Below are 23552 nucleotides of genomic sequence, written 5' to 3'. Positions count from 1 at the left end.
TGACGAGGCCAAGAACATTGGGTATGAGCATTGAGACTGTATTCGAGCAGATACACTTCATGTTTGTGAACCGATCTACGCATATAGCCTCAACAGGTGTCTGCACCACCTAGCAACTCCTCCCACATTATTCCTCCCGAGGCTTGATGAACTCAAATTGCATTTCGTCGACAGAGTTCTTGATAGCGCGGAACTTCTTGAGTCTCAGTTGCCTCTGTCCCTTGATCCCACGAGCGACCTCTTCAGCAAAGCCTCCCACGATCAGCTTTCTCCCAGAGAATGCTGGCCAGACAGATGGAGTTCCGGACTTCCATGCATTGTCCACATCCTCCATCCTTCGAACGAACTTCACTTGCTTGAGGTTGCGTAGACCAAGCCTGAGCATGCGCTTGACTGTTCTAGCAGAAGCCAAGAAAAGCGCATCGAGCTCCAGATGTGATAGTGCTGGTAGCGTCCGCAGTAGTGCCCACATACCTGGACCTGTGTACTCGGGTCGTTGGAAGAACTTCTCCCAAGTGGTGTCATATGGAAGACCATGACAGCCCATAAACAGAGTGCTAGCAGTCGTAGGGTACAGCTCTTGATCCTTGACCCAGGTCATAAGACTGACTTTGGAAATCATCTTGCGCCAATCCGGGTCCAGGCTGGTGACGAAAGATGTGAACGTGGTATTGTCCTTTCAAGGTTTTAGCAACTTTTCACTATCAGAAAGTCGGATACTTACTTCGAAAGCCCATGTGTTTTGCGTGTACAGTACTGTGCCTGCTTCTTGATACCATTTCTTGCATACGAGAAGGAGTTGAAGCTCCGGCCGTCGAGCACATAGACATGGTAAGGTCCTAGGTGTTGGAGTGGGCCCAGTACGAAGACGATGGTCGTAGCATATTGAGCATACATAGGGATGCTGCGGCTCTTCGGCCCATTGGCTTCGCCACGGAGACTGAAACATGTTGCAGTTGCCTTTCCGCCACTCGACTTGAGATGCAGCAGCAGAGCATTGGTTGCTGTTCCCCATAGTGGGCGTAATGTCATAGTCTGACTGGCGTCTTGGACACTGTGGCTGGTGCTCAACATCCCATTTCACTGGTCGGGCCAGCAGCAAGGAGAAGATGTGAGCTCGAAGTTCCGCCGGCAAGGCATTGAAACGGTCGCCGAGTGTCGTGATGCTGTGCTCGAATGATAGCGTCTCACTGATCCTCAATACTGGCCGCTTGCTTCGAGCTATGTGCGCAGGCCGAAGGATAGTGATTTCTCGCGATGATTTTGGTGATTGCTCTCTTGCGAGCTTTGGGTCTTGGTCTCGCAGTGGCCTTCGCTTCTTCTTCGCCATGACTTGGAAGCCGATGGGTGCTCACAACGGGTGTTGGTGGTAGAGAGAAACTAAATTGAACACATTGGCAGACATACATAGCATTCACTGCATGCGGCCACCTTAGGCACCGCCATTGCTCGTACTTGGTGAGTCAAATGGCGGTTGGCTGTGCAGTCCACGGCGGTGTCCCCGTACGAAATAGCGTCGTTACTGCGAGTCTCAAGCCATCGAAGTGAGCACCAGAAGATATTCATCAAGGGGAGGATTGCAGATGACCATATTGACGATGAGAGGGAGTGCGTTGTCCATGCTTTGGTTCCAGGGTATATGCTGCTTCATCGCCGCGGAAAGCTTGGAAGTGACATGCATGAACGTCGCCGAGCAATGTTCCCTGCGCAGTCAAAGTTCCAGGCTCGTGCTGAAGCCAAGTTGAACGCAGGGAACGACAGACACTGATATCGTCCAGGTCTGCATCGCTGTCGACAGTAGTCAATTGTCCAGCCGCGCAAAGGCGAATGAGGGAAACGAGTGGAGAAATCGAACTGCCTGCATAATTCGGCTCATTCCGAAGCGACGCCGCGAGCAGTACGTCAAACCTTGGACGCAAGATGGCATTCGAGAGTACTCCTTCAGATCCGTGGCACATCGCGGCAATGGATGAAGGGGGTTCGCCTTGGGACGGTTAGTTACGAGACAGGTATTGCAGAGTGTTTGGCAAATAGACTAATATGGTATCTAGATGTGCCTTCGCGGTCACACTCCAACCACAACCTAGCCAAGCAAGCTGAAGAGGCTCCATCATCACCAACTCGTAAGTCGCAGAACACATGGACGATATTCACTCGCTCACAAGCTTCCAGCAGAATCGCCAGCTCCCGCGAACCTCTCCAAGTCAACTCCTAATATCGCAGCCGGCGTCAGACCAGCACCTAGCAAGACCCGTAGAGGCCGCGGCCATGTCAATCTCACACAATCCACCACTCTCGAAAGCCTCGATGATTCTATGGGCCCATTGGGTCCTCTGGGCATAGAACCATCAGAAGAGCCAAGTGCCCCAACACCTCCGGTGAAAGAGCCAGCTTCAAGGACAAGACAGCCCATCAATTCCACGCCGTCCACTGCTGCCTCAGCTGTTTCAAGTTGGAGCGCGGATGTAATCGACGACTCCTCGCTCAATGGTGGCCCACGAATACCGCCTCCGGTCCAGCCGACTTCTTTCGATGGACGCGCAAGACCGACACAGCCTTCGCAGCCCGTCGAACAGGCAGCCAAGCCGACATTCTCTATCACAGTGGGGGACCCACACACGGTCGGCAATGCTGCGAGTAGCCACACTGTGTACAGCGTCATCACCAGGACGACCTCCAAAGCATTCATGAACCCCACGATGACAGTGACGAGGAGATATCGGGACTTTTTGTGGTTGTACGAGCGCTTGCACGACACAAATCCAGGCGTGGTTGTGCCTCCACCACCAGAGAAGCAAGCTGTCGGCAGATTTGATACGAACTTCATCGAATCAAGACGAATGGCACTCGAGCGTATGGTCAACAAGATTGCTGCACACCCAGTCCTTCAGATGGATGGCGATCTCAAGACTTTCTTGGAAAGCGAATCATTTAATGTGGCCATCAAGCACTCAGGGAAGGATCCTCTGCTGGGCGGCAGCGAGTCGAAAGGCATCATGTCAAGTATAGGTCTTGGTGGTAGCTCTGGAGGCAAGTTTGTGGAGCATGATGACTGGTTTCACGATCGCCGAATATACTTGGATGCTCTGGAGACCCAGTTGAAGGCTTTGCAAAAGAGTACTGATACTGTCGTGGCTCAGCGGAAAGGACTGGCAGAGTCATGTGCAGAGTTCAGCGCTTCTCTTCATAATCTTGCAGCCGTGGAACTTTCACCAAGCCTTTCTGGACCTCTCGATGCCCTAGGAGATCTGCAATTACGTGTCCAGGAGCTTTACCAGCGACAAGCGATGCAGGATATCCTAACGCTAGGCATTGTGATTGACGAATACATCCGCCTGATCGGATCCGTGAAGAAGGCTTTCGAACAGCGACAAAAGGCATACCACTCATGGCACTCAGCGGAATCTAAGCTTCAGGAAATTAAGAAGCAGCAGGAGAAGCTCCTTCGCGCAGGTCGCACACAACAAGATAGAATTGGACAAATGCAAGCGGATCTTGCTGATGCTGAAAGGAGAGTGCACGCTAGCCGTCTGCTGTTCGAGGACATGGGAAGGTTGATGCGGACCGAGCTTGACCGATTCGAACGTGAGAAGGTTGAAGACTTCAAGAGCGGCGTGGAGACTTTCTTGGAGAGTGCTGTCGAAGCGCAAAAAGAGGTACGCTCTGTCTATCACGACTTTCTCGATAATTTTCTGACCCTTACACAGCTCATTGAACTCTGGGAGACTTATCTGCTCCAGCTTGATAGTGATGAAGATGGCCCTCCTCTGATGCCTGCTGGCGTTGTAGCGGACCCAGACCCCAGATCTTCGGAAGCAGCATTACGGCACGAGGCAAACAACTCTCGCTTGGACACTGACACCGATGAGCAGACCATTTCTGGCACCACAGCTTGCGACAGTGACGAGTTCCCAAGACCAAGTCAAGACACTGCTAATGAGGAGGTACAGACGGCGGCATAGCATACTCATGAGGTTGAGGCTTGATCAGAGGCCTGATAATGTAAGCGTTTCAAGATACCACAAATAGCGAATATCCCTCTCGCCAGAGTCATTCGACCTCTGTCCCAGATCATCCGTAACCTTTGTGCCATCGAGTGTCAAAATTTTGATTTCCACCGTACTAGACGTGCTCATCCGGCCTCAGGAGGCCTGCAAGAGATGTCTGTGAAAAGGGCGTGGCTGTATTTCCATCTCCACGCCAAGCCTGGCACTCTTGCCCCGCTTGGAGGGGTCGTTCGACTTCCATCAACGTTTGAAGCTACATCACTTTCCCATTGCCAACAATTCCCAATCATGGCAGACACGGCGACCGCTGAAGGTAACAAGCCCCCGCGATCAGTAGTATACTGTGGAATCTGCACTCTTCCTCCAGAAGTAGGTATGGCGCCTGCCCGCACGCTACCGTCACATACTTCTCCTTTCCGCATGTTGCCTCCCAGCCAAACACGCATTTCAACCTACGCAGCTGTCTTCATCCTACTAATGGTTTTTTCCAGTACTGTGAATATGGCGGCACAACCAAAAAATGCGAAGAATGGCTCCAAAAGAACCACGCAGACCTCCACGCCAAACTCTACTCCGAAGAAGCCCTATCCGCCAATCTCTCCACTCTGAGCGTCGACGCGCAAAAACGCGCCGAAAAGGACGCCCAGAAGAAAGCAGCAAAAGCAGAAGCAGCCGAAGCCCGAGACGCAGAGAAACGCGCGACTTCGAAAATCTATATCAAACGCGTCGAACGTAACAAGCGGAAATTTGTCACCGAGGTGTCCGGGCTGGAGCAGTTTGGATTGGATCTGAAGAAACTTGCGAAAGAGTTTGGAAAGAAGTTCGCGACGGGGAGTTCTGTGACGAAGACTGCTGCTGGCGGGGAGGAAATTACTGTGCAAGGGGATGTCAGTGATGATGTTTTTGATTGGTTGGTGGAGCATTATGAGGATCAGATTCCTGAGGAGAATATTGAGTTGATTGAGGATAAGAAGAAGAAGAAGGGTGAGGGGGCGTAATGGTGGGAGGTTGGTTGTAGATTCTCGGGATGAGGGCGGACATGTCAGTATCAGGGTGTGGTGAGGTGGGTGTTGAGCGATGGCGCTGAAGGGGTAATGGCGAGAAGAACGAAGTAGCGACAGAGGGTTGAAGACAGTTTCGTCGTAGCTACGGCCGGATACGAGAACGAGGATTATCAAGACGCACAAGTTGAAGTATCCGGCGAGACTAAAGCAGTGTGGGCGAGTTACTGACAACAAGCGGCCTCTGGTTCGTGTTTTCATCGTCTCTAACGCTCAAGGATCTTTTGCAACATAGATCATTACCTGCTTCATTTAGTCCTTCTCCTTCATCCAGAACTGATGCTCGGGCATCTAGAGAATCACTCAAACCTGTCGTTGACGACGATGATGGATGCCCACAGTGATCTCGCCCAGGAAGCTTAAATCTCACACCATTCCTCCCCAAGCTCAGAAGCTCTCTGCGGCTCCGCTTGTTGTCGTATCGAGTATCCCTGAATTTGTGCTGTTCGTACGGTCAACTTCTCTTCCGCCAGCAGCGACGCGACTTTTCAATTATAGATGGTTGCATTGGAGGGTATTTAGATGCGGTCGTTGAATCACCGCGTTGTTTGTGAGCTGGGATCAGAGTCACCATCGTGCTGGAGGGAGGGAAGGCGTCTTGCGGGAGATGCATTCACCTACTTACTACACGTGAGCTGCCGCCGATTGGACTGAAATGATCGTCATGGCCTCCTGTTTTTCCGTCTTCATCCTTGTACCTTTTGACTGAGATGTGAAATACCAGGGCTACTGTGGTCTCTGCTCGCACTTCTGAAGTGCCTGTCTTTCGGAAGGACCCTTCTTACAAGGCCGTGAATTAGTCTAGTTATACTACAATAAGCCCGAAGGAGCCCCAACTTTTGTTGAGCTGTTGTTTTTTAGACATACTGGCGGCTTCTGGTTTACATCTAGTCAACGCGAAGCACGCGGGCTCCTCTACGCTTGCCTGCCTTCTTTCGTTTGTTGCCCTTCTCAAAGCTCGTCGCATCCTGGTGCGTACGGCCAAGGTTGTCATAATCTTTCACCTTGTAAATTCTGATGATCCAGTTCTCGCTGGTAAATGCTTCCTCAAGTGTAGAAAGCTCTGGCCCAGCGGCTGGTAGCTTCGAGTTTCGTACTCGGTCGGTGGCCTGACCGGCAGGGAAAAGAGTGTTGTAGTTGTAGTAGCTCATCTTGTACATGAGCGAGTTGCGCATGGTTGGAGTGGCTTCATCATCCACGCGGTACTCTCCGCGAGCTGTGAAGAAGTCGCGCTCTTTGACTTCGTCTGGCCAGATACCTGCAAGGTGTTGTAAGTGAGGTGCTCGCAATGCATTCTAAAACTTGGTTGCTAATTACCTTCAGCAATTCTGACCATCCACAGAAACTTGTTCATGTCATCACCGGAGTAGCCAAGGAGACCACCAAAGACAACAAGGACATAGTCAACTTCATGCTGCTTCATGATCGGGTACGAAACTTCCTCCCGACTCGACATTGCTTTTCCGACAGTAGCAATGTGAGTGTTGTTCCAGGTGTTGTTGTCGACAAGCGTTGGTCTGTCTGCCATTCCACCGATCTGGTATCCGTAATCCCACCAACTCATAACCTTGGCGGTCGGCTCGGTGTTTTGTCGCAGCCAGTAGTATGCCTCGCGGTAGTCATCAATGATGTGTTGACTGCCATCAGGCAAACGTGAGGCGAGCACCACTGATGGCGAGGAGTAGGCGTTCGAAGTTACCCATGTGCAGTGAAGTACGAATAGCAGTAGGTAGCAGGTGATGGCACCTGTGATGAGCGATTTCGAAAGGTAGCTGTAGATTCCAACGAGCGGCGACTTCGTGGAACGAAGCGACTCTGGTACGATAGACGAGAGTTTGTCCTTGGAATCAGATGGTCCCTTCGCGCTTCCATTCGACTGAGCTGAGGAGGGTTCGGTTGGCTGCTTGGCTACAAGGAAATTGTCCAGTATTTGGCTGAGTGCCATTGCAGCAGCGACGCAAACAATTGGGGTCAAGGTCAACATGAGACGTACCATGACTCCAGCGAAGTAGCTGGCGAGCACAGCGTAGATGACCACGAATACATGCTCGTCCTTGAGGTTACGGAAGCACATGTACACGCCGGCGGGGAAAAGCCAGATCAACAAGTTCAGGTCGAAGAAGAATGCTGGCCATGCAGTGGGTTGATGCTCAGAGACGGAGGCAATGATTGGAATGTGAATCTTGGCGTATCCAGTGTCCCAAAGTGAGTAGAATCGTCCACTCCACGGCGCGATGACTCCAGAGACAGTGAGTAGGACAAGACCACCAAAAGCAACCAGGAAGATGACCAGGACCGAGGTCAGGAGCAGGGTCTGGAATTGCTGAGACTTCAGCTGAGGTCGAATCCACTCAGCAATGCCGACCAGCTGGACGAGGCCGAAGACACCTAGAGCTGCCATGTGGTCGCTGCTTCTCACCGGCAAGAATCCGACGAATGGAATCTGCATGCTGGCTAAGGTTCCAAGGGCGTACCAGGTGGTGTAGCTGACGTACAGACGAGGGCTGAAGCGGCCCATACAGATCAGCACGAAAGCATGCAGTGGGAGCAGATTCGTGATGAAGACGTAACCTCCCCATGCGCTGACCATGTATCCGTAGAAAAGTGCGCAGAGACCTCCCCACATAATGCTTCCCACCTTCACTGCCTTGATCCACAGATAGAAAGTGAATACGAGAAGGAAGATGGCGATGGCCTCGTTATCATATGATCCAGCTACACTCCTGCTGATGTATCCTGGCGCGATAGCCATGAAGGCGGCTGCGAGCAGACCGGCAGATGGACTGTCACTCATCTCGGCGGTAAGAAGGTAGCTGGCGAAGGCCGTGAGGCCGGAGAAGGCTGGTGCAAGAAGCACACAGATGTTGCGGATATCGACGGGTAGGGTAAGGAATCGAAGGACATGGTAAATGACGCCGGAGGTCACCATGAGGCCTGGGTAGAGCGTGCCACCTGTGACACGTCCAAGAGGGTGCCATGTTCCTGGATCATCTCAATCAGCCTGTTGTCCGGTCTTCTGATATGCCTTCTCTCTTACGGTCGTCAAACCAATCCCAGAATTTATAGAAACCATTGGCTATGAGGTATTTCGTTGCTCGAAAGTTGAACCATGGATCGACTGCGCGAGGTGTCAGCTTCAGCCTTGGTCCTCTCACTTCCACCCTCGAAGAGAGACTGACATTCGTGAATGATGGATTCGAATCTGATGACGGAGAACAGTCGCGCGGCGATGGCAGCTGCTGCAATGGTGCAGAGGATGATGAGACGAAGGAGGCCTCTGGTGTTGCGGCCAGACTCGCCCTTGAAAAAGAAGTCTGCGCCCGGGACTGGCGACGCAGAGTCGGCGACGGCCATGTTGAGCGAATTGTCGAAAAAGAGTGTGCGCTCACTGTGCTGTTAATGTGCCATTAGCGAATTCAATGCATACGACAGCTTCTGCTGCGAACCTTGAGGCTCGGGGAGACAACACCTGGCTGAATGCTTGGCGGCAAGCTGAAAACTCTTGTCGAATATCTTCGCGCACAACATCCAGAGCATCGTGGATATCATGGCCGTCCACTTCTTCTGCAAAATCAGATGGAAGCACAACATGCGACCGGCGAATGAATCGATGCCAGGACATGAAAGCCCACGATGATCTCGACAATGTTCATGCAGTATCGACAGCGAATTCGACGTCGCGCATCGTACTCTGCAGTCATAATTTCTCGCCAAAAGGATGAAAGGTACAGCTCGAGCTGGCTTCGGCCACGGTATGACTGCCTAGCGAGGCAAGCCTCATAATGCATCCATGGAATCTGGACCGAGAGCTTGAGCTCAGATCACATCCCGTCGAGACGCGAGACACAATCTCCAAACTCTTTTGCATGGCAGCGAAAGTGGTATCCTGAGCTGCGGGCAGACTACGTCTGGTCCTGCTATTGTACTTGGCGACTCTTCCAAGACTTGCAACAACTCCACAACCAACATGAACATTTGCCCGCAACGATCCGCGCTTCGTGCCCTGCTGCTGTTCACTATAGCATTCTGCATTTTCCAGACATACATATCATTAGCGTGGTCATCGACGTACGAAAGTGCGCGCGAGTCGAGTGTCATAGTCAGTACATGGACAGCAAGAGCGAAAGATACGCAAGATTCGCTTAGCGAACTTCCACGAAACGAACCAACATCGCCAAAGCCGACAGAACAATTCATCCTTCAATCTAGCTCTGGGCGTGAGCGCATGAATGCCACGTTCGTTTCGCTCGTGCGGAATAGCGAGCTTTCTGGAATGCTGCACAGCATTCGAGATGTAGAAGATCGTTTCAATCGCAATTGGAACTACGACTGGGTCTTCTTAAATGACGAAGAGTTCACGGAAGAATTCAAAACAATTGCGACAGCATTTACATCAGGCCGAGCAAAATTTGGCAGAATACATTCGGAACACTGGGGCTTTCCAGCTTTCATCAACCAGACCAAAGCACAAGAAGCAAGGAAACAAATGGCAGACCTCACATATGGCGATTCAGCTTCATATAGGCACATGTGCCGCTACCAATCGGGCTTCTTTTACCAGCATCCACTCGTTCTGGAGTATGAATGGTATTGGAGAGTTGAGCCGTCTATACAGCTTTTCTGCGACATCGACTACGACCCTTTCCGCTTAATGGCGGAGAATGGAAAGAAATACGGATTTGTGATTTCGATAAACGAGCTGAAAAAGACTGTACCAAGTCTGTGGGGCCACGTCAAAGACTTCATGAAAGCATATCCCCAACACATCGTGAAAGATAATCATATGGGATTTTTATCCGAGGATGGTGGCGAGACTAGAGCAAGTTTTCGAACTCTTGAGAGCCCAGAGAATTCAGCAGCCTCAAGTGTTGTGTCCAAGGCCTGGCTTCGTTGTTTTGCCAAAGTTTACAGCCGAAACCGTCCTTCTATGGTCCACGACCGACTCCGGGTGTGAGGTGGAAGCGGGTAAGAAGCTGCATGGGCACTACGACACTGCTGCTCAGCCACAAGTCTGAGATCGCAGCACGTGGTTCTCTGGAAGCCAAAAAGATCACACCACACCACCCGCACACATCGATAGCGAAAGCGGTAGACGGGAAGGAATATAAACGCTGTCACAGCGCACGTGGAAGTGGGTCGCCCTCCTCCGCTTCGACAATTCTAAGGTTGCCCGAGTCGACAAGTCCTTAGACGCGGCTGTGGCGTACCTGCATTAGTGTCAGATCCAGCATCTGGGGTTGACAGCTCGACATGCATAAAATCAACTTTCCGGCCTGTCTCCATACCATATTCTGACGACCGACAGCATATGCGTGCACGATCAGCTGAGCTGGGCAAAAGAGGCATGCTTCTGGAACATATCTGGTTTCTTGGGCTCAATATGCATACTCGTTATTCAAGATCTGACGAATGATACAATGCTGTGAAGTATCACGGTTACGATTCAGGATGTTGGACGTACTGCTCTGCTGGCAATGGCTGACTTTGCATGGATTCTCATGTCGGCCAGTCCGACATATACCAGCCCAGAAGAGCAAATGGAGGCAAGCAATGTCCAACATGGCGTTTGAAGCGGACCAATTTCATACCAGCATGGCTGGTCTTTTCAGTGATGCTCGTCCTCAGTAGGACCCAGATGGCGTAGACGAGGCCTTTGGTGCAGTAGGCGTCTCAGCATCGACTAACTTGGTCAGATCCTGCATCTCCTTCTTGGCCATCGAGCCACTCGAAGAAGGCCGGAGTGTGGGAACGTGTCCTCATAAGTGAGACATATTCTTCTCTTCCAAGGTAACTTACCATCCTGTCACTCCTCTTCTTCCTCCATAGGTCACCTTCTGTCCTCCATCATGCGTTTCTCTACACTTCTGCCCTTCATTGGGTGTCAGAGCTCTTTCGCGGCTGTGGCGTCTGCAGTGCTTCCTTTCGAAATGCCAAAAAGTATAATGTATGGCGCATTTGCCAAGATGGCGTTCAGCCTCCCAGCCCTCCACCTGTCGCAGCAGAATTGCACGTGGTAGAGCACAGCAAGCACTTGACTTGGTCTTGAAGGCCATCGCCCACGTTGTCGCAGTGCAGAACAGCTTCTACAGTCTTCAGCTCGACCACTGATATCAAGATGGGCCAAGCCGGAGCTCATGATCGATCCGCCAGACCGCATACACCCAACACGAGGAGAAGAGCAACGTACTCACAACGGGCGATTACTGCACCAAACCCTCCATTTGCAAGCCGATGGCGCTCAATCAGCAAGTTGTTCGCAGTGGGCTTCTTGCTTCGAATATTTGCCGCATGCCTGGGTCATTCTGGTCAAGGGAAAGCACCAATGTATGGAGACTTTGAAGCTCAGAGACACTGGATGGAAATCACCATTCGATTACCGGCATCTCATTGGTATTTCCATGATCGCGAATGGTGGCGGCTCGACTATCCGCCGTTGAGCGCATATCATAGTTGGATTTTGGGGACAATGGGGACTATGGTCAATGCGAGCTGGTTTGAGCTGTACACCTGCGCGTGGGGCTTCTTGTTATGCTCTTATCAAAGAATGTGCTGCTGCCACTCATTCCGATGACGACCTACAAGTGGCTTATCTGCCTTTGTTGGGAGCATGGCTATACGCGATGGATCTGCCTCCATTCAGCTTCACGATCTACCAGAAGTCGCCCGAGCAGGGTGGTCCATTGCGTTTGTCAAAGCACATCCATCTTTCGGCCTACGCGGCGATTGCGATATGGCACGTCGTGCAAGCGTTCATCCCAGCTCCCACGAACAGGCCGGATCTGTGGATCGTGGCAAACATGATTGGCGGGTGCACGGCATTCTGCTCTTGCTACGTTCACAAGCGACTCGGTGTTTTTGGTTCGACGCATGTAGAAGTGTATCTGCCAGATAGAAGACACCCTCTTTCAAATCTTCGGCGGTACTATAATACCCTACGGAAGAGCCTCCGTGCCCTGCGACTGCTGTTTTATCTAACAGGAGAAGCAGAATGTGCCTGTATCAAGTTATCGTCTACCGCTCGGGCGGCGGACGCTGGTCATCAGAATCGCACCGTCCACGAACACGTGCTTACGTTCGACTAGGCTCAGAGCGTCCGGTGACTCCGGTCACTACAAGCATGTCTGCTGGCCTCGTTCATTATTGCCCAAGGGATTTATTATTAGCGTACCCTTACATCTCATACGACACTGGTTCTACAACTTCCAGGCACAAGCTTGCACGCATGTCTACTTTCTTGCTGCATTCACTGCCTCTTGGCGCCATCCCGAGCCCTCGATGTCTCGAGCGATGGTTACGCCGCCGTAGGGTGAAGAGCCGGAGCAGTGCCTGCTCTGTAGTCTGTGGACATGCTTTCCGAGCCACCTTAAGCTTCACAGGGCCATGCGAGACAATAAGATTAATCGTCTCTGCTAATTATAGTCCACCCATGCTGGAATGTAATGCATGAGATCATTGAGATGACACCCACACAAGGCGAAGTCACCGAAAGAAATTGCCGATCATCAGGGACATTGCAATTTGTGGCTGTGGCCGTATGAGTGGACATATATTCAGGCTCGCCCGCGTCCGCGTCCCGATGCAATCTTGTACCGGCGATTGGAGCCTGATTGAACGTCGACATGTTTGGCAGCCTCGCTCGTAAAACCTCGCTGTGTCTGTCCTCGCTCTTGGTTTTGGGCCAGGCTATAGGCGTGGAGACGATAGAGCGAGATGTGATAGTCATCGGCGGCGGCGGGAGTGGTGCATACACCGCGGCAAGGCTATTTCAGAAGGGAACTTCGGTGGCCTTGATTGAGAAGCACGGTCGGCTTGGAGGTATGAGAGCGCCGCCCAGATCCCTTGTTCTCAAGCTGATTTTCGACCTCAGGTCATGTCAATACCTACAAAGACCCAGCCACCGGCGCGACAACTGACTATGGTGTTGTTGTCTGGGCGAACATCTCGGTCGTGACGAACTTCTGGAGTCATTACGGCCAGCCGCTCATCAGCCTACCAGGACAGGTTGGAACTGGTGCTAGAGCTGCTGACTTTCAATCCGGCACCGTCCTTCCAGCAGCAGCAACTCAGCTGGATCCAAAGGCTGTTGTCGGCAATCTTACAGCCTGGATTGCCGCACTTCAAAAATATCCTGGCCTGATTTCGACTTTCGACCCTCCATATCCAGTGCCCGAAGAGCTGCTCCGGCCTTTTGGAGAATACGTCCAGAAGCACAATTTGCCACTTGTAGCACAATTTGCGGCCAACTTTGGTCAAGGACAGGGCAATATTTTGGCTTTGCCAGCAATATACATCTTCAAGTCATTCGATGTCCACCAAGCTCGGGCTCTTCTCGATGCTCCATTCCTCGTCAGCCCTACAGGTAACACCCAGGCGCTGTATGATAAGGTACGGGACGAACTTGGAAACAACGTCTTTCTGGATACACGTGTGGAGAAGATCGTGCGAACACAGGGTCGTGTCGAAGTGTTCGTGACAACTCCTTCGGGATCGAAGCTCATCAGAGGATCAAAATTGGTCATGACTATACCTCCTAAGCTCGAGAACCTAGGATTCCTTGATCTCGATCAGGAGGAGCACGCGCTCTACGCTCGATTCAACAACAGTTACTACTGGAATGCCATTGTCACGAACACTGGACTACCGGCCAATGGAACTTTCAATAACGTCGATCCAATGGCGCCGTTTGGGCTTGCAGCGCTTCCGTCTGTCTACACTCTACAGGGCACTGCCAGCATTCCTGGCACGTTTCAAGTCTATTTCGGCAGCATTACACCATTCACTATCGAGCAAGTCAAAGAGCAGATCATTGCAACAATAGCCAGGCTTCGCAAAGGCCTGGGCTTGCCGGACCCCAGCACGCCCACGAAAGTCGTGAAATGCAATTCGCACAATCCGTTCCATCTGACAGTCTCCAGTCAGGATGTGGCAGACGGGTTCTATAAAAAGTGGCTAGCATTGCAGGGACATCGTAATACGTATTGGAACGGATTCTCGATGGTCAAGGCAGCATCGTATCCAATCTGGAATTTCACGGAGGTCGAGCTACTTCCGAAGCTCATGAAAAAGTAAAATGCTACGCTTGTCGCGTCAGCATTATTGGTGTCAGCATTGGCAATAATAATATTGGCATCTCATCATCAGCATCAAATTTCATCTGCCTAATAATGACCTGCATTACATTTACTCATCATAACTACAGACGAGCTGAAATATTCCATGACAAACACATTTGCATATGCCGCTGTTCACTGTCTACTGGCTCAGTCGGAATTGGAAAACGACTGGAAAGAGGCATTCATCACACGTGCATTATTGTGAAAAGACAGTGAACTTCTCCCGGGCTGATCCTAGTAGTACTAAGCTATTGCAGGGCACCTGGTCAAAACAGAACGACACCGTTATTATTCAGTGACCACCTCCGCTCCTTCTCAGAAGCGCATCTCTTCCCATCCTGTCCACATCTCCGCCTCCCAGTAAAAACCACGACGGCCTGCCTTCTTGCCTACTTTGCAATTCTACCGCTAGGCTTCTCCAACCTGACCAATGCCATGATTCGCGCTTCCCCAAGATACCTGACCATTACATGAGACACTGCTACCAATATTCTCTAGCCTCTCTGACGGCACCACCGAAACCGATGCCTGGATCTACTCTGGCAACTGGTGTTCCGATGCCAACATGGTCTTCGCCAATCCCGATGGCTGCGATCTTCCTCCTTCATCAGGCTATCCTCTCAAATTCCTGCACGTCTCAGAGACTCACTCTCCACAAAACTACTAGAATTAACTGCTACGCAAACGTCAATATCGTGTTCGAAAGATGGTGAAAAGTCAATGGTACCATAGATTATCAGGACGTGAAGTAAAATTTCACATCTTGTTTCGTTTCCATCTCTGCAGACCATGCGAGATCTCTGCCTTTAACACATCATCCAACGCCTCGCTTTCAAAAACAAAAATGCGATCCCTTCTCCTTCATGCATCTCCCTCTCCCGCGAAACATTCCAAAAAGCTCCCAACCTCTCCAAGCACCTTTTGCACAAGCAAATTGTCACTGGCGCCAGTCACATCCGTCTTCATCCACCTCTCCTCCAAAGGACTCACAGCCGTAATGCGATCATTCAGACTCCTCTTGCTCCGACTCAAAGCTTCCACGAGCCCCATTACAACCTCCACAGCATAGTCTAACTCGGGCACGGCATTAGCATCGATGCCCTCGGCTGCACCTCGCGCGACATCCGACTTCAAGATCAAAGATATCATGGCTAGGCTGTGAGCTTCGGCGATGAGGCCGAGAGTGACGGCACCAGCTCTTGGGTTTCGAGTCGAAGGAGTTTCGTTTTGGAGAGACACTTCTGCTCTCCGCAATTGTTCTGGGAAGGAGTTGAGGAAGACGGAGACTTCGGCGGCAATTGGTGGTCCGACGGCATCGAGGAGGTTGAGACAAAGAGGCAAGAAGCCTTCGGTCCAGATCACGAACATGCGCTGAGGCTCATCAAAAGGTCCTTTCCCGCCAGGCTTGCGGAAGTAATTCGATAAATTTCCGGAAGCTAGGTGGGTGAGAACGCCTTGAAGAGCCATTTGCTCAGCGATTGGGCGAACCGTGGAAAGAGCGAGGAGGAACATGACTGCAATCTCGCCGTATATGGGATCGGAGGAGGATGTCGTGGCTTCGGATAGCTGATCCGCCCAGCTGTAGAGGCTCAAGGCGCCGCGAATGAGGGAGGAGTCGGCGATGATATCTGAGAGCATCGTTTGGACTGAGCTGATTCCAGGAACTGCAACTATTGCACGCAGGAGAGCTGTGAGAAGGGCGAAGTCGGCGGGAAGGGCGAGGGTGATGTCGTTGTGAAGATTGCCGCAGAGAGCTCTGAAGCCTGGAGCGATTGTCTTGTTGACGATGCTTACGAGACATGATGCTGTGGCAGGAGGCAGATATTGCATCTCGTTCTTCGACTTGATGTAGTTGTGTGGCTGCACGGTGAGGTACAACGTCTGCAGGAGTTGCCTATAATATCGCACGTCTTCTGGCGCAGAAGCGACATCATAGTCTACCGGCGAGCGCGAGACTAGATCCCACGCAGCTGGCAAAAGGGCCTTCATGGTATCGTCCTGAAGCTTGAGCGAGACCAATTTCGAGACGAGCACGAATGCGAGATCTAATCGCATCTGCAGTACATCCGCGACGCCTGGCTGCCTCGTGTCATATTGCGCGTTGAAGAGAAGACAGTTCTCTGCAGTCTTCGCAAGCTCAACCTGAAGCGTCGTATTGTCGTCACTACATTCGCATAGTGTAGTAGCTAGCGTTTTCCAGCTCTTTAGCAACGCAGTCTGCGCGTGAAGGAAGCTGATATTTGCATTCGCGCGGGAGAACTCGCTCGCATATCCTTGATCGGTCTTGCCGCCAATTCCATGCCATGACTTGTAGTGCTGGAAGACTGACGCAGCAATATCCTTGTCGTAGAAGTAGTCTTCCCCGAGCGGCGCAGGATTGACTGAAGTGCGCTTGAAATCTTCCAGCTCGGCTTCTCTGAAGACCTTGTTCAGACTGCTGGCTAGACCATGATGCAGATCTATATTGAAGGCAGTCACGCCAGCTCCATGCTTCCTGAGGTAGCCTAGCTTGGGCACGAGAGCCTTCAGAACAGTCTTGTCACCGATCTCGAGGCTGGTGTGCAGGTTGATCGCCAGAATCTCGCACAAGTAAGAGGCCATCTCACATTCTCGGGCACTGATGACCATGATGGCAGCACTGGGCTTCTTTGGTGGTTCTTGCAGATTCTCGAGCCACGCCAGAGTATTCTTCAAGAAGTCCGGGTGCGATCGCAACTCATTTGTAGCCCAAACCCACATCCGTTGTGCAACAGCCAGGAATTGAAGCATGCCTACAGCACGCTCTGGTGACAGAGTCGATATCGAAGCAACCTGATCCAGCACATACCTGAGAATAGGTTTGCCCTTGATTGGATCCGAGTTGCGGCGATGAGAGCGGCTTTTGGGCAAGTTGCCGGTGAGAAGGTAGATTGCAAACCACTGCTGCTTGCTATCCATGACCACCGACAAGAAGTCCCAGACTTTGCGCTCGACCTGCAGATTACAGAGTGGCCGGTCAAGTTGGGTCACTACCTGGAGGAAAGCTTTAGCCGCGGTTGGGTCCAGCTGTGCGAGGATTGACGGAGGGTCATGGCTAGCTGCACTGACTGACTTGACGAGATTGGACAGGAGCTCAAAAAGTCCGCTCTTGAAGGCATGATCGCTTGCGAAAAGAGATGCCAGAGTGGGCATACTCTTAAGTACGCCGTTTGCCAGCATTGAGGCTCGTTGGTTACCTATTTGGCGTCTCATTTCGGCCTTCAACTCATCGTCTTCTTCCAACACCTCGTCTTGCATGATAGAGCTGTTGAACTTTGCTTTTCTGACAGCAAGCAGGTCGACACCACTCTGAGCAGTGCGTAGCAGCACGGTCAAGAAATCGAATAGCGAGCAGGTTTGCTCGATCAGAAGCCTCCGTCCGAGCACAGGTAGACCATCTCCCGCAACAGGCAATGCCTCAAAAAGCGTCTTGCTAAAAGTGTTGATCAGCGGACTGCTATCAGCGCTTGGACAGCAAGTGCTAAGCAGAGAGCTTGCTGCGGGAGCAAGAACATATGTGAGTCGCTTCGATGGCTCTTTGGCCACATCGATGCCGTATGTGCTCTTTAAAAGTTTCGTAAACGACTTGAGAATGCAAACTGTGATAGTGCACCGCTCCTCAGCATTCACGAATTTCCAGTCTGGGAAGTTTTGGAACGCATCCAGCAGTATTCTCTGATATGCATTGAGCACCGCACTCATTGTTCGCTCTGGAGTGGTCTCAGTAGCCTCTTCATCTTGCATGCGGGAATTGGTTTGAGGCTTCAATTTTCGCTTCAAGAGCCCAGAAATGGCGTCGTCCAGGAGCAGGGCATGGAGCTCGACACATGCCTTCAGGAAGTGGTATTGGCCAAGCGCAACCTCGGACCCACCGACAATAGATGCGAGAGATGTCGCACCGTCGATAATGCCCAGCAGACTGCTCTTAGCAAGCACTGCCCATACTCTTTCTGGGGAAAACTTCGCAAGCACAATCCAGAACTCTGCGCAAGCTGTCACCAGTTCCAGTGAACCTTCTTGTGCTACCTGGTCGAGATGGGACAGAAGCTCTGATTCAAAAATATCGGCGATGATTGAGACGATATCCTGACTCTGTCGAAGGGCCGCTCCCATGCTCTCGAGCAACCTCCTGGCATCTTCTGCATCCGGTTTTGGTTCCAGCGTGGCCGAAAGCAGTGCCGTAAAGAGTGAGATTATGTCGGCAGCGGTAAAACAATCCAGTATGGCGTTCTGAGTCAGAGGCGAGAGTTCACTGCTCGCAACGAACGTGGATAGCAGGACACTCAAGTATTCCAAGGCAGAGTGCTCGTACCTAAAGGTGAGCACAAGAGGCCGCTCCTCGCGAGTGATAGTACCAGGTGTATCAGCCGGGATGCTCCATTCAACAGGCATATCAGCACTACCGCCGGCCGTCAATTGTCGTTGTTGTCCATGAGATGCCGCCGAAGAGTGTGATATTAACACTGGTAGTGCTTCGGTGAGTTTCATAGAATTCATGCCATCATCTTCGTTTTCGAGCTCATAGTCGTGGAAACGGGTGGGAGTCTCCTGTGTGAAGAAATGCAGGCGCTGCAATTGCTCTGCGACGATGGGAACACCTTGGCTTGGGTGATGTCTGCTTTCAGCACCAGCAAGAGCTGTGCACAATCTGAGCATTGGGCTGAGCTCATAAGGATATCGTCTCAGCGCTTCCTCGAGAATGTTGGGCCGAAGCTGGTCTTCGTCAAGCAAAAGCTTCTCAGCCAGCACTGCCGCCTGCTGTTTCGAAGGTGGCGACTGGGAAGAGGGTGTGACAAACGACAATATTGCCTCCATGATCTCGGCATCGTATTGTACGAAAGGAATTCCGTCTCTTGTTAAATCAAGTAAAGTTTCCTTGCAAATGAAGGCCGTATCAGACTCGCTCACCGAGCTGTACACAGCTCCGACTGTGTCACTTAGTACTCGTATCAGGCTGAAAACACGCATACCATCCACCGCGTCTCCAAGAAAATGTCGTGGCGGATCTTCTCGATAGTCCTCCAGCTCGGTCTGGCTGGACAAGAGGAGATAGAGCTTCTCAAACTCCGAGGAACCATCTCTAGAGGCTCGTCTTATTGAGGAACGACGTGCCAGGGCAAAATTTTCGCCATCCTCTCGCGACTCTCGTAGATCCTGGTGTATTTGTGCAATGTCGCGGATTACTGAAGTGATGATACTCCAAGCAAGCACTGCAGGCGCCGCGATGCTGACTTGGTTGACTGCCGCCTTGTGCAGATCGATGTTGATTTCCGAAAGACAACGCTCATCGTTGACGTAGTGACTGCCTCTCAGTGTCGCAGATTCCACGCCGGCAGCATTCATGATCTCGCCAACTGCTAGCTGAACCTTCAAGATATCCACCGAGATGATCGAGATGAGGAGCTGCAAGATCGAGACGTCCACATTGACAAGCATCGGCTTGCCTGCTCGTAGATATTCATGCTTCTGCATTAAGCTGAACCATGCTCGCACACTCATGCCGCTCGGAATGCCATCGAAGGAGTACAATGCAGCCAGCAGCAGTCTGAGCGCACATACTAGCTCCCCGTATAGCGAATCAATATAGCTTGGAGCCTTCTCATCATCCGCAAAGATCTTCGGCCAGGATGTATGGATCTCCGTCTGATCCAAAATCTTGTCTAGTCTCGCAATACATCGTCCAATAAAAGCCTCGCTGACTGTCCTGTTCTTGCCCGGGCACATGCTCTCAGCGACCTTTGCTGCAGCATTGTCAATCCAAGAAGGCCTTTCGGGCTGCCTGAATGCTCCGACATTCTCTCCCTGCAAACTCGTCTTCGAAAGCGCAGATCGACTCACGAGATCAGCGCTAATCTTGCGCAGATGGTTCAGCTCGCTCAAGTGGACATTCAGCAGTCTCTCTCTCCGCACTTTCTCGTCGTCAAATTTGAGAGGCGGGTGTGCTGCGGCTGCCAGAGGCATAGCAGAATCAACCACACTTCTGCCCAAAGCTGAGTTGGCCAGCTCCAGCGACCCAGAAAGTCCACTCGTCCCATTGAATGCAGTATTCAGCAACTGATCGGCTGGTCGTTCCTGCCACTCAATGATAGCGACACGCAAAGCAGCCAGCTCCTCAATCTTCATCTCTTTCGACAGCCACTTTGCATCCGCCTTGATTTGCTCCAGATTATAGTCGCCATTCTGAGTCTGAGAGACGTTGATCGGCGCAGTCTTGGTATCTAGCTCGCTTGCTGTCCTAGCATTCGGCTCTGGAAAGGGATCGAGTGCAGTGCTTAGAAAATTGATAGTCTCGTTGTCGTTGAAGAAGTTCTCGAGTTGGCTGCTGTCTACTGCGCTTTCTTCGTCGCATACGGCGCGATATGCTGTGCGCCATGATATGAGAGGGACCTCGCCGGCGAGGCACTTGTCGAGGGCTGGGAAGTAGCTGGATTCTGATCCTGTTCCGTTCGCCATGCTTGCTTTGCGCCAGAGCAGATCGGGTCGCTCTTGCAAGAGATAGAACTATCGGAACGACTCTATCGTATGAAGTCGAGTGTATGTACCAAGCGACCGTCCATCTCGGATCTTGGGCGTCTAGGTCGAAGTTGTCGATGTTGGACTAGCTCTTTTAATGTTTCCGGCAAGAAACGCGACTTCACACGCGAAGTTCTCGCTCTCGCTCTCGGATCAAGCCGAACCACCACCACCACTTCACCACTTCACCAGCAACAACACCTTCACTCCCACGCTCATTCACAACACACGCAGATACAAAATGACGGTCACGGAGAGCATAAAAGATACGGCCGAGTCCGTCAAGGAGGCAGTTGGTCTCGGAGGCCATGGCACACGTACGTTCCACCCTTACCAATGGCATGGCATGGGTCGCATTGCTGAGAATGCGCGCGTTGAATACAGAAGCAACCAGAAAAGAAATGTCCGACGCGAAGCTCCCACTCGCATACAGAGATTCTTGCGCGCATCTTTTGATCCCATTGAATAAGTGCCGGTTTGATAACTACTACTTACCGTGGAGGTGTATGGTAAGTTCAAGCACGGATGGGAGTACAAGGCCAGAGGGGGAATTGGAATCATGAACGCTTGACGCAAGGTGCTGATGCAATGATTTCCGCAGGACGAGCGACACGGTTACGAAAAGTGCCAGTACGAGGAGTTCAAGCTGAGAGTAAAGAAGATGGAGAAGTTGAGAGCCGAGAAGGGAGGAGCGAGGAGCAATTAGACCCAAAGCGAGCGCATTGCACATAACGCATGAGATGAAATGGAGGTTTGCACATACCAAGTGAGGGAGATTCATAAGTTCGCTCTCCAGAACTCGAATATGATAGCTTGGCACGGTACTGTCGTGACCCGCGCAGACTATGCTTACTGACGGGAGCAGATCCTATCCTAGCTGAGGACCCAGGCCTTTCTCTCACATCTCATCTCGCTCATCTCAACTCACAGCCATTCCGCTGTCTCAATGCTAGACTAGTATCATGCCCTAGCCACTGGCATCATCGTCACCCTCCGCCTCATGGAGCGCCTCCTGCTCAGCCGCCATCGCATCAACTGCCTTGCGGAACTGGGTCTCTGGGCCCTTGTCCGGCAGGTCCTCCTCCAGCCCCGTCTTCTGCTTCTTCTCGGCCGGCTCTTGCTTCTCCGACTCATCTGCGGTGCTGGCGGTCGGGAAGTCCCTCCGCTTGCCTAGACTCTGAGAAGCCCGAGAGCGCTCTTGGCGGGATATAAATTCGCTGCTAGTGGCTGCGGTTTCTGTATCATGCTGATCAAGCCCTGCTGCTTCCGTATCATGTTGCATCTCGAAGGCATCGAAGTCGAAGTCGGCCGGAATGTCTGGCAGTTCCAAATCGAGATCGTCGCCGATAGTGGCAGCAGCCGTAGTATCGTCTTCAGCTGCAACGAAGCCATCCTTTCCGAAGCTGAATGGAGCCTCGTAAGGGTCAATTTCTCCATCCATAACGGCTTGCTTGAACTTCTCGACCTCCTCCGGACCGAATTCCGGCTTGTGTGCTGGACTAGCCGATCTCGTGCCACTGTCATCGTCCTCGCCAGTGAGGTCGACTGGGGCATCCTTAGCCTTAGGCATCTCCGCACCCTCACCTTTTGGTCCGTATGCTGGCGGAGTGTACTGGAATTTGGTCTGGTCAAAGTCCTCGACGCGCTTCGCAGCTTGTGGTCCACCCACCATCTCGGCGGCATAGCCCCTTATGCGTCTCTTTCTCTCGTTCTGCTGGCGCTCCGTCGCGGCTATAACGCGGTCGGTCCACTTAACGCCGGTCTTCTCGAAGAACGCCTGTGTGAAGGCGCGATACACAGTTGGCCATGGCGATCCGATGGCGACAATGGTGTGGTTGGTTTGCTGCAGGCGCGTGCCCGAGAAAGAGGCGCAGAGAGCGTAGGTGTTCGGCACATTGTTGGATTCGAAGATCTGGAGCTGGAGTGATTAGTGTTAGCCAATATTTGGAAGGTGGAAGCCGATTCGACGTACCACCAGCGAATAACGCTCATTAGTGTTGTGCTTGGCGTCGACCTTGGTAAGGGTGACATCGTAGCAGAAGCCAGTGCAGTCTTGGTAGATGTGGTGGTTTTCATTAAGAAGATGGGTCCTTGCTTTCTGGGCCCCCCTTTTGAATATTGCAGCATATTCCGAAACTGTCATTCGGCTCTGTTCGAAATCCTTCATCTTGGCTTCGTCACGCTTCCTCGCAAGCTCTGCGTTCTCTACAGCCCGCTTCTCGATAAGTCCCTTTTCAGCAGGCGTCGGACCCAGAGTGTGGTCATCGAAGAGCTGCTTCATAAGACCGGAATTTGAGCGTGGCTCATCGCCTCCCTTGCCTTTGCTGCGGGCAAGAACAAATCGATATCCCTTTTCGCGTTTCTTCGACTTTGCATGCAAGCTGTCAGCGAGCCAGTCGTACGAGACGATCTCAATCTCTTGAAGCGAGTCATCCTTGCGCTTGAGGGCATCTTGAACAACGACGCCCTTCTTCTCCCACTCCTTCTTGCTGACGACTAGGTGGGTGGTGGCCTCCGTCACGCGAGATTCGACTTTGCCGCTGGCTTGGCTGACCCAGTCCTTGACTTTCTGGTTATTCCAGTCCTCGTGCAGGCCGACTGTGACAATGACGCAACTCTTGAGCGCGCTGTGGACCATGTTGATTCAGAGCGGTGGTATCGCGACTGGCGCCCCTGAATTGGAAGTATGATAAGAGGTGATGTGTGCTGATGCTAGGGTGGGTATGTCAGATGGTGTTCGAGGTTGAAATGGGTTGAGGTGCGGTGGAAATATGGCAAACGGTGGGTGTATTGTAAAGTGTAAGAGGTTGTGGAAAAGCGAGAGACTTTAATAGTCGTCA

At 51.9% G+C, this 23552-nt stretch overlaps 10 protein-coding genes across 10 annotated transcripts; 6 read left to right on the top strand and 4 right to left on the bottom strand.

Annotated features, from left to right (window-relative positions):
• Positions 1–127: 127 nt before the first annotated feature.
• Positions 128–1330, bottom strand: MYCFIDRAFT_75524 (uncharacterized protein; the record flags this gene model as incomplete). The annotated part of the gene is made up of 3 exons (XM_007922189.1): positions 128–444; positions 611–644; positions 725–1330. 3 exons carry the CDS (start codon positions 1328–1330, stop codon positions 128–130), a joined length of 957 nt encoding a protein of 318 aa, XP_007920380.1.
• Positions 1331–2264: 934 nt separating this feature from the next.
• Positions 2265–4068, top strand: MYCFIDRAFT_148315 (uncharacterized protein). The gene is made up of 2 exons (XM_007922842.1): positions 2265–3656; positions 3708–4068. The coding sequence occupies exons 1-2, from the start codon at positions 2316–2318 to the stop codon at positions 3960–3962; spliced, it is 1596 nt and encodes a 531-aa protein (XP_007921033.1). The 5' UTR covers positions 2265–2315; the 3' UTR covers positions 3963–4068.
• Positions 4069–4295: 227 nt separating this feature from the next.
• Positions 4296–5267, top strand: MYCFIDRAFT_54816 (uncharacterized protein; the record flags this gene model as incomplete). Its single annotated transcript, XM_007921915.1, has 2 exons — positions 4296–4376; positions 4499–5267. 2 exons carry the CDS (start codon positions 4296–4298, stop codon positions 5003–5005), a joined length of 588 nt encoding a protein of 195 aa, XP_007920106.1. The 3' UTR covers positions 5006–5267.
• A 564-nt stretch (positions 5268–5831) lies between these two features.
• MYCFIDRAFT_54813 (glycosyltransferase family 66 protein) lies at positions 5832–8489 on the bottom strand. The gene is made up of 4 exons (XM_007921914.1): positions 8248–8489; positions 8106–8186; positions 6386–8050; positions 5832–6326 (listed from the first exon to the last, which is right to left on the bottom strand). Exons 1-4 carry the CDS (start codon positions 8420–8422, stop codon positions 5956–5958), a joined length of 2292 nt encoding a protein of 763 aa, XP_007920105.1. The 5' UTR covers positions 8423–8489; the 3' UTR covers positions 5832–5955.
• A 681-nt stretch (positions 8490–9170) lies between these two features.
• MYCFIDRAFT_14938 (glycosyltransferase family 15 protein) lies at positions 9171–9884 on the top strand (the record flags this gene model as incomplete). Its single annotated transcript, XM_007921462.1, has 1 exon — positions 9171–9884. A coding segment is annotated over one exon (714 nt), but the record flags the coding sequence as incomplete, so codon positions are not given.
• Positions 9885–11300: 1416 nt separating this feature from the next.
• MYCFIDRAFT_9321 (glycosyltransferase family 57 protein) lies at positions 11301–11576 on the top strand (the record flags this gene model as incomplete). The annotated part of the gene is made up of 1 exon (XM_007921450.1): positions 11301–11576. A coding segment is annotated over one exon (276 nt), but the record flags the coding sequence as incomplete, so codon positions are not given.
• Positions 11577–12723: 1147 nt separating this feature from the next.
• Positions 12724–14131, top strand: MYCFIDRAFT_118258 (uncharacterized protein; the record flags this gene model as incomplete). Its single annotated transcript, XM_007922841.1, has 2 exons — positions 12724–12883; positions 12936–14131. Coding segments are annotated over 2 exons (1356 nt in total), but the record flags the coding sequence as incomplete, so codon positions are not given.
• A 911-nt stretch (positions 14132–15042) lies between these two features.
• MYCFIDRAFT_28574 (uncharacterized protein) lies at positions 15043–20652 on the bottom strand (the record flags this gene model as incomplete). Its single annotated transcript, XM_007921684.1, has 2 exons — positions 15043–17396; positions 17505–20652. 2 exons carry the CDS (start codon positions 20650–20652, stop codon positions 15043–15045), a joined length of 5502 nt encoding a protein of 1833 aa, XP_007919875.1.
• Positions 20653–20953: 301 nt separating this feature from the next.
• On the top strand, positions 20954–21418 carry MYCFIDRAFT_75516 (uncharacterized protein; the record flags this gene model as incomplete). The annotated part of the gene is made up of 3 exons (XM_007922188.1): positions 20954–21029; positions 21097–21221; positions 21314–21418. 3 exons carry the CDS (start codon positions 20954–20956, stop codon positions 21416–21418), a joined length of 306 nt encoding a protein of 101 aa, XP_007920379.1.
• A 261-nt stretch (positions 21419–21679) lies between these two features.
• On the bottom strand, positions 21680–23350 carry MYCFIDRAFT_75515 (uncharacterized protein; the record flags this gene model as incomplete). Its single annotated transcript, XM_007922187.1, has 2 exons — positions 21680–22624; positions 22685–23350. The coding sequence occupies 2 exons, from the start codon at positions 23348–23350 to the stop codon at positions 21680–21682; spliced, it is 1611 nt and encodes a 536-aa protein (XP_007920378.1).
• Between the last annotated feature and the right edge of the window lie 202 nt (positions 23351–23552).

Source organism: Pseudocercospora fijiensis, assembly GCF_000340215.1.
Source record: "Pseudocercospora fijiensis CIRAD86 unplaced genomic scaffold MYCFIscaffold_1, whole genome shotgun sequence".
Classification (NCBI taxonomy): Eukaryota; Fungi; Ascomycota; class Dothideomycetes; order Mycosphaerellales; family Mycosphaerellaceae; genus Pseudocercospora; species Pseudocercospora fijiensis.
The sequence above is the reverse complement of the archived record's forward strand: the minus strand, read 5'-3'. Positions and strand labels throughout refer to the sequence as shown.

What these genes read in the sequence shown, in the direction of transcription:
- MYCFIDRAFT_54813 (XM_007921914.1), bottom strand. Translation starts at nt 8,422, where the DNA reads ATGGCCGTCGCCGACTCTGCGTCGCCAGTCCCGGGCGCAGACTTCTTT. An exon ending in CTGGGATTGGTTTGACGACC is followed by an intron (nt 8,051 to 8,105) that starts GTAAGAGAGAAG and finishes GAGATGATCCAG; the next exon opens with GAACATGGCACCCTCTTGGA. An exon ending in GATGGTCAGAATTGCTGAAG is followed by an intron (nt 6,327 to 6,385) that starts GTAATTAGCAAC and finishes AACACCTTGCAG; the next exon opens with GTATCTGGCCAGACGAAGTC.
- MYCFIDRAFT_148315 (XM_007922842.1), top strand. Translation starts at nt 2,316, where the DNA reads ATGGGCCCATTGGGTCCTCTGGGCATAGAACCATCAGAAGAGCCAAGT. An exon ending in CTGTCGAAGCGCAAAAAGAG is followed by an intron (nt 3,657 to 3,707) that starts GTACGCTCTGTC and finishes ACCCTTACACAG; the next exon opens with CTCATTGAACTCTGGGAGAC.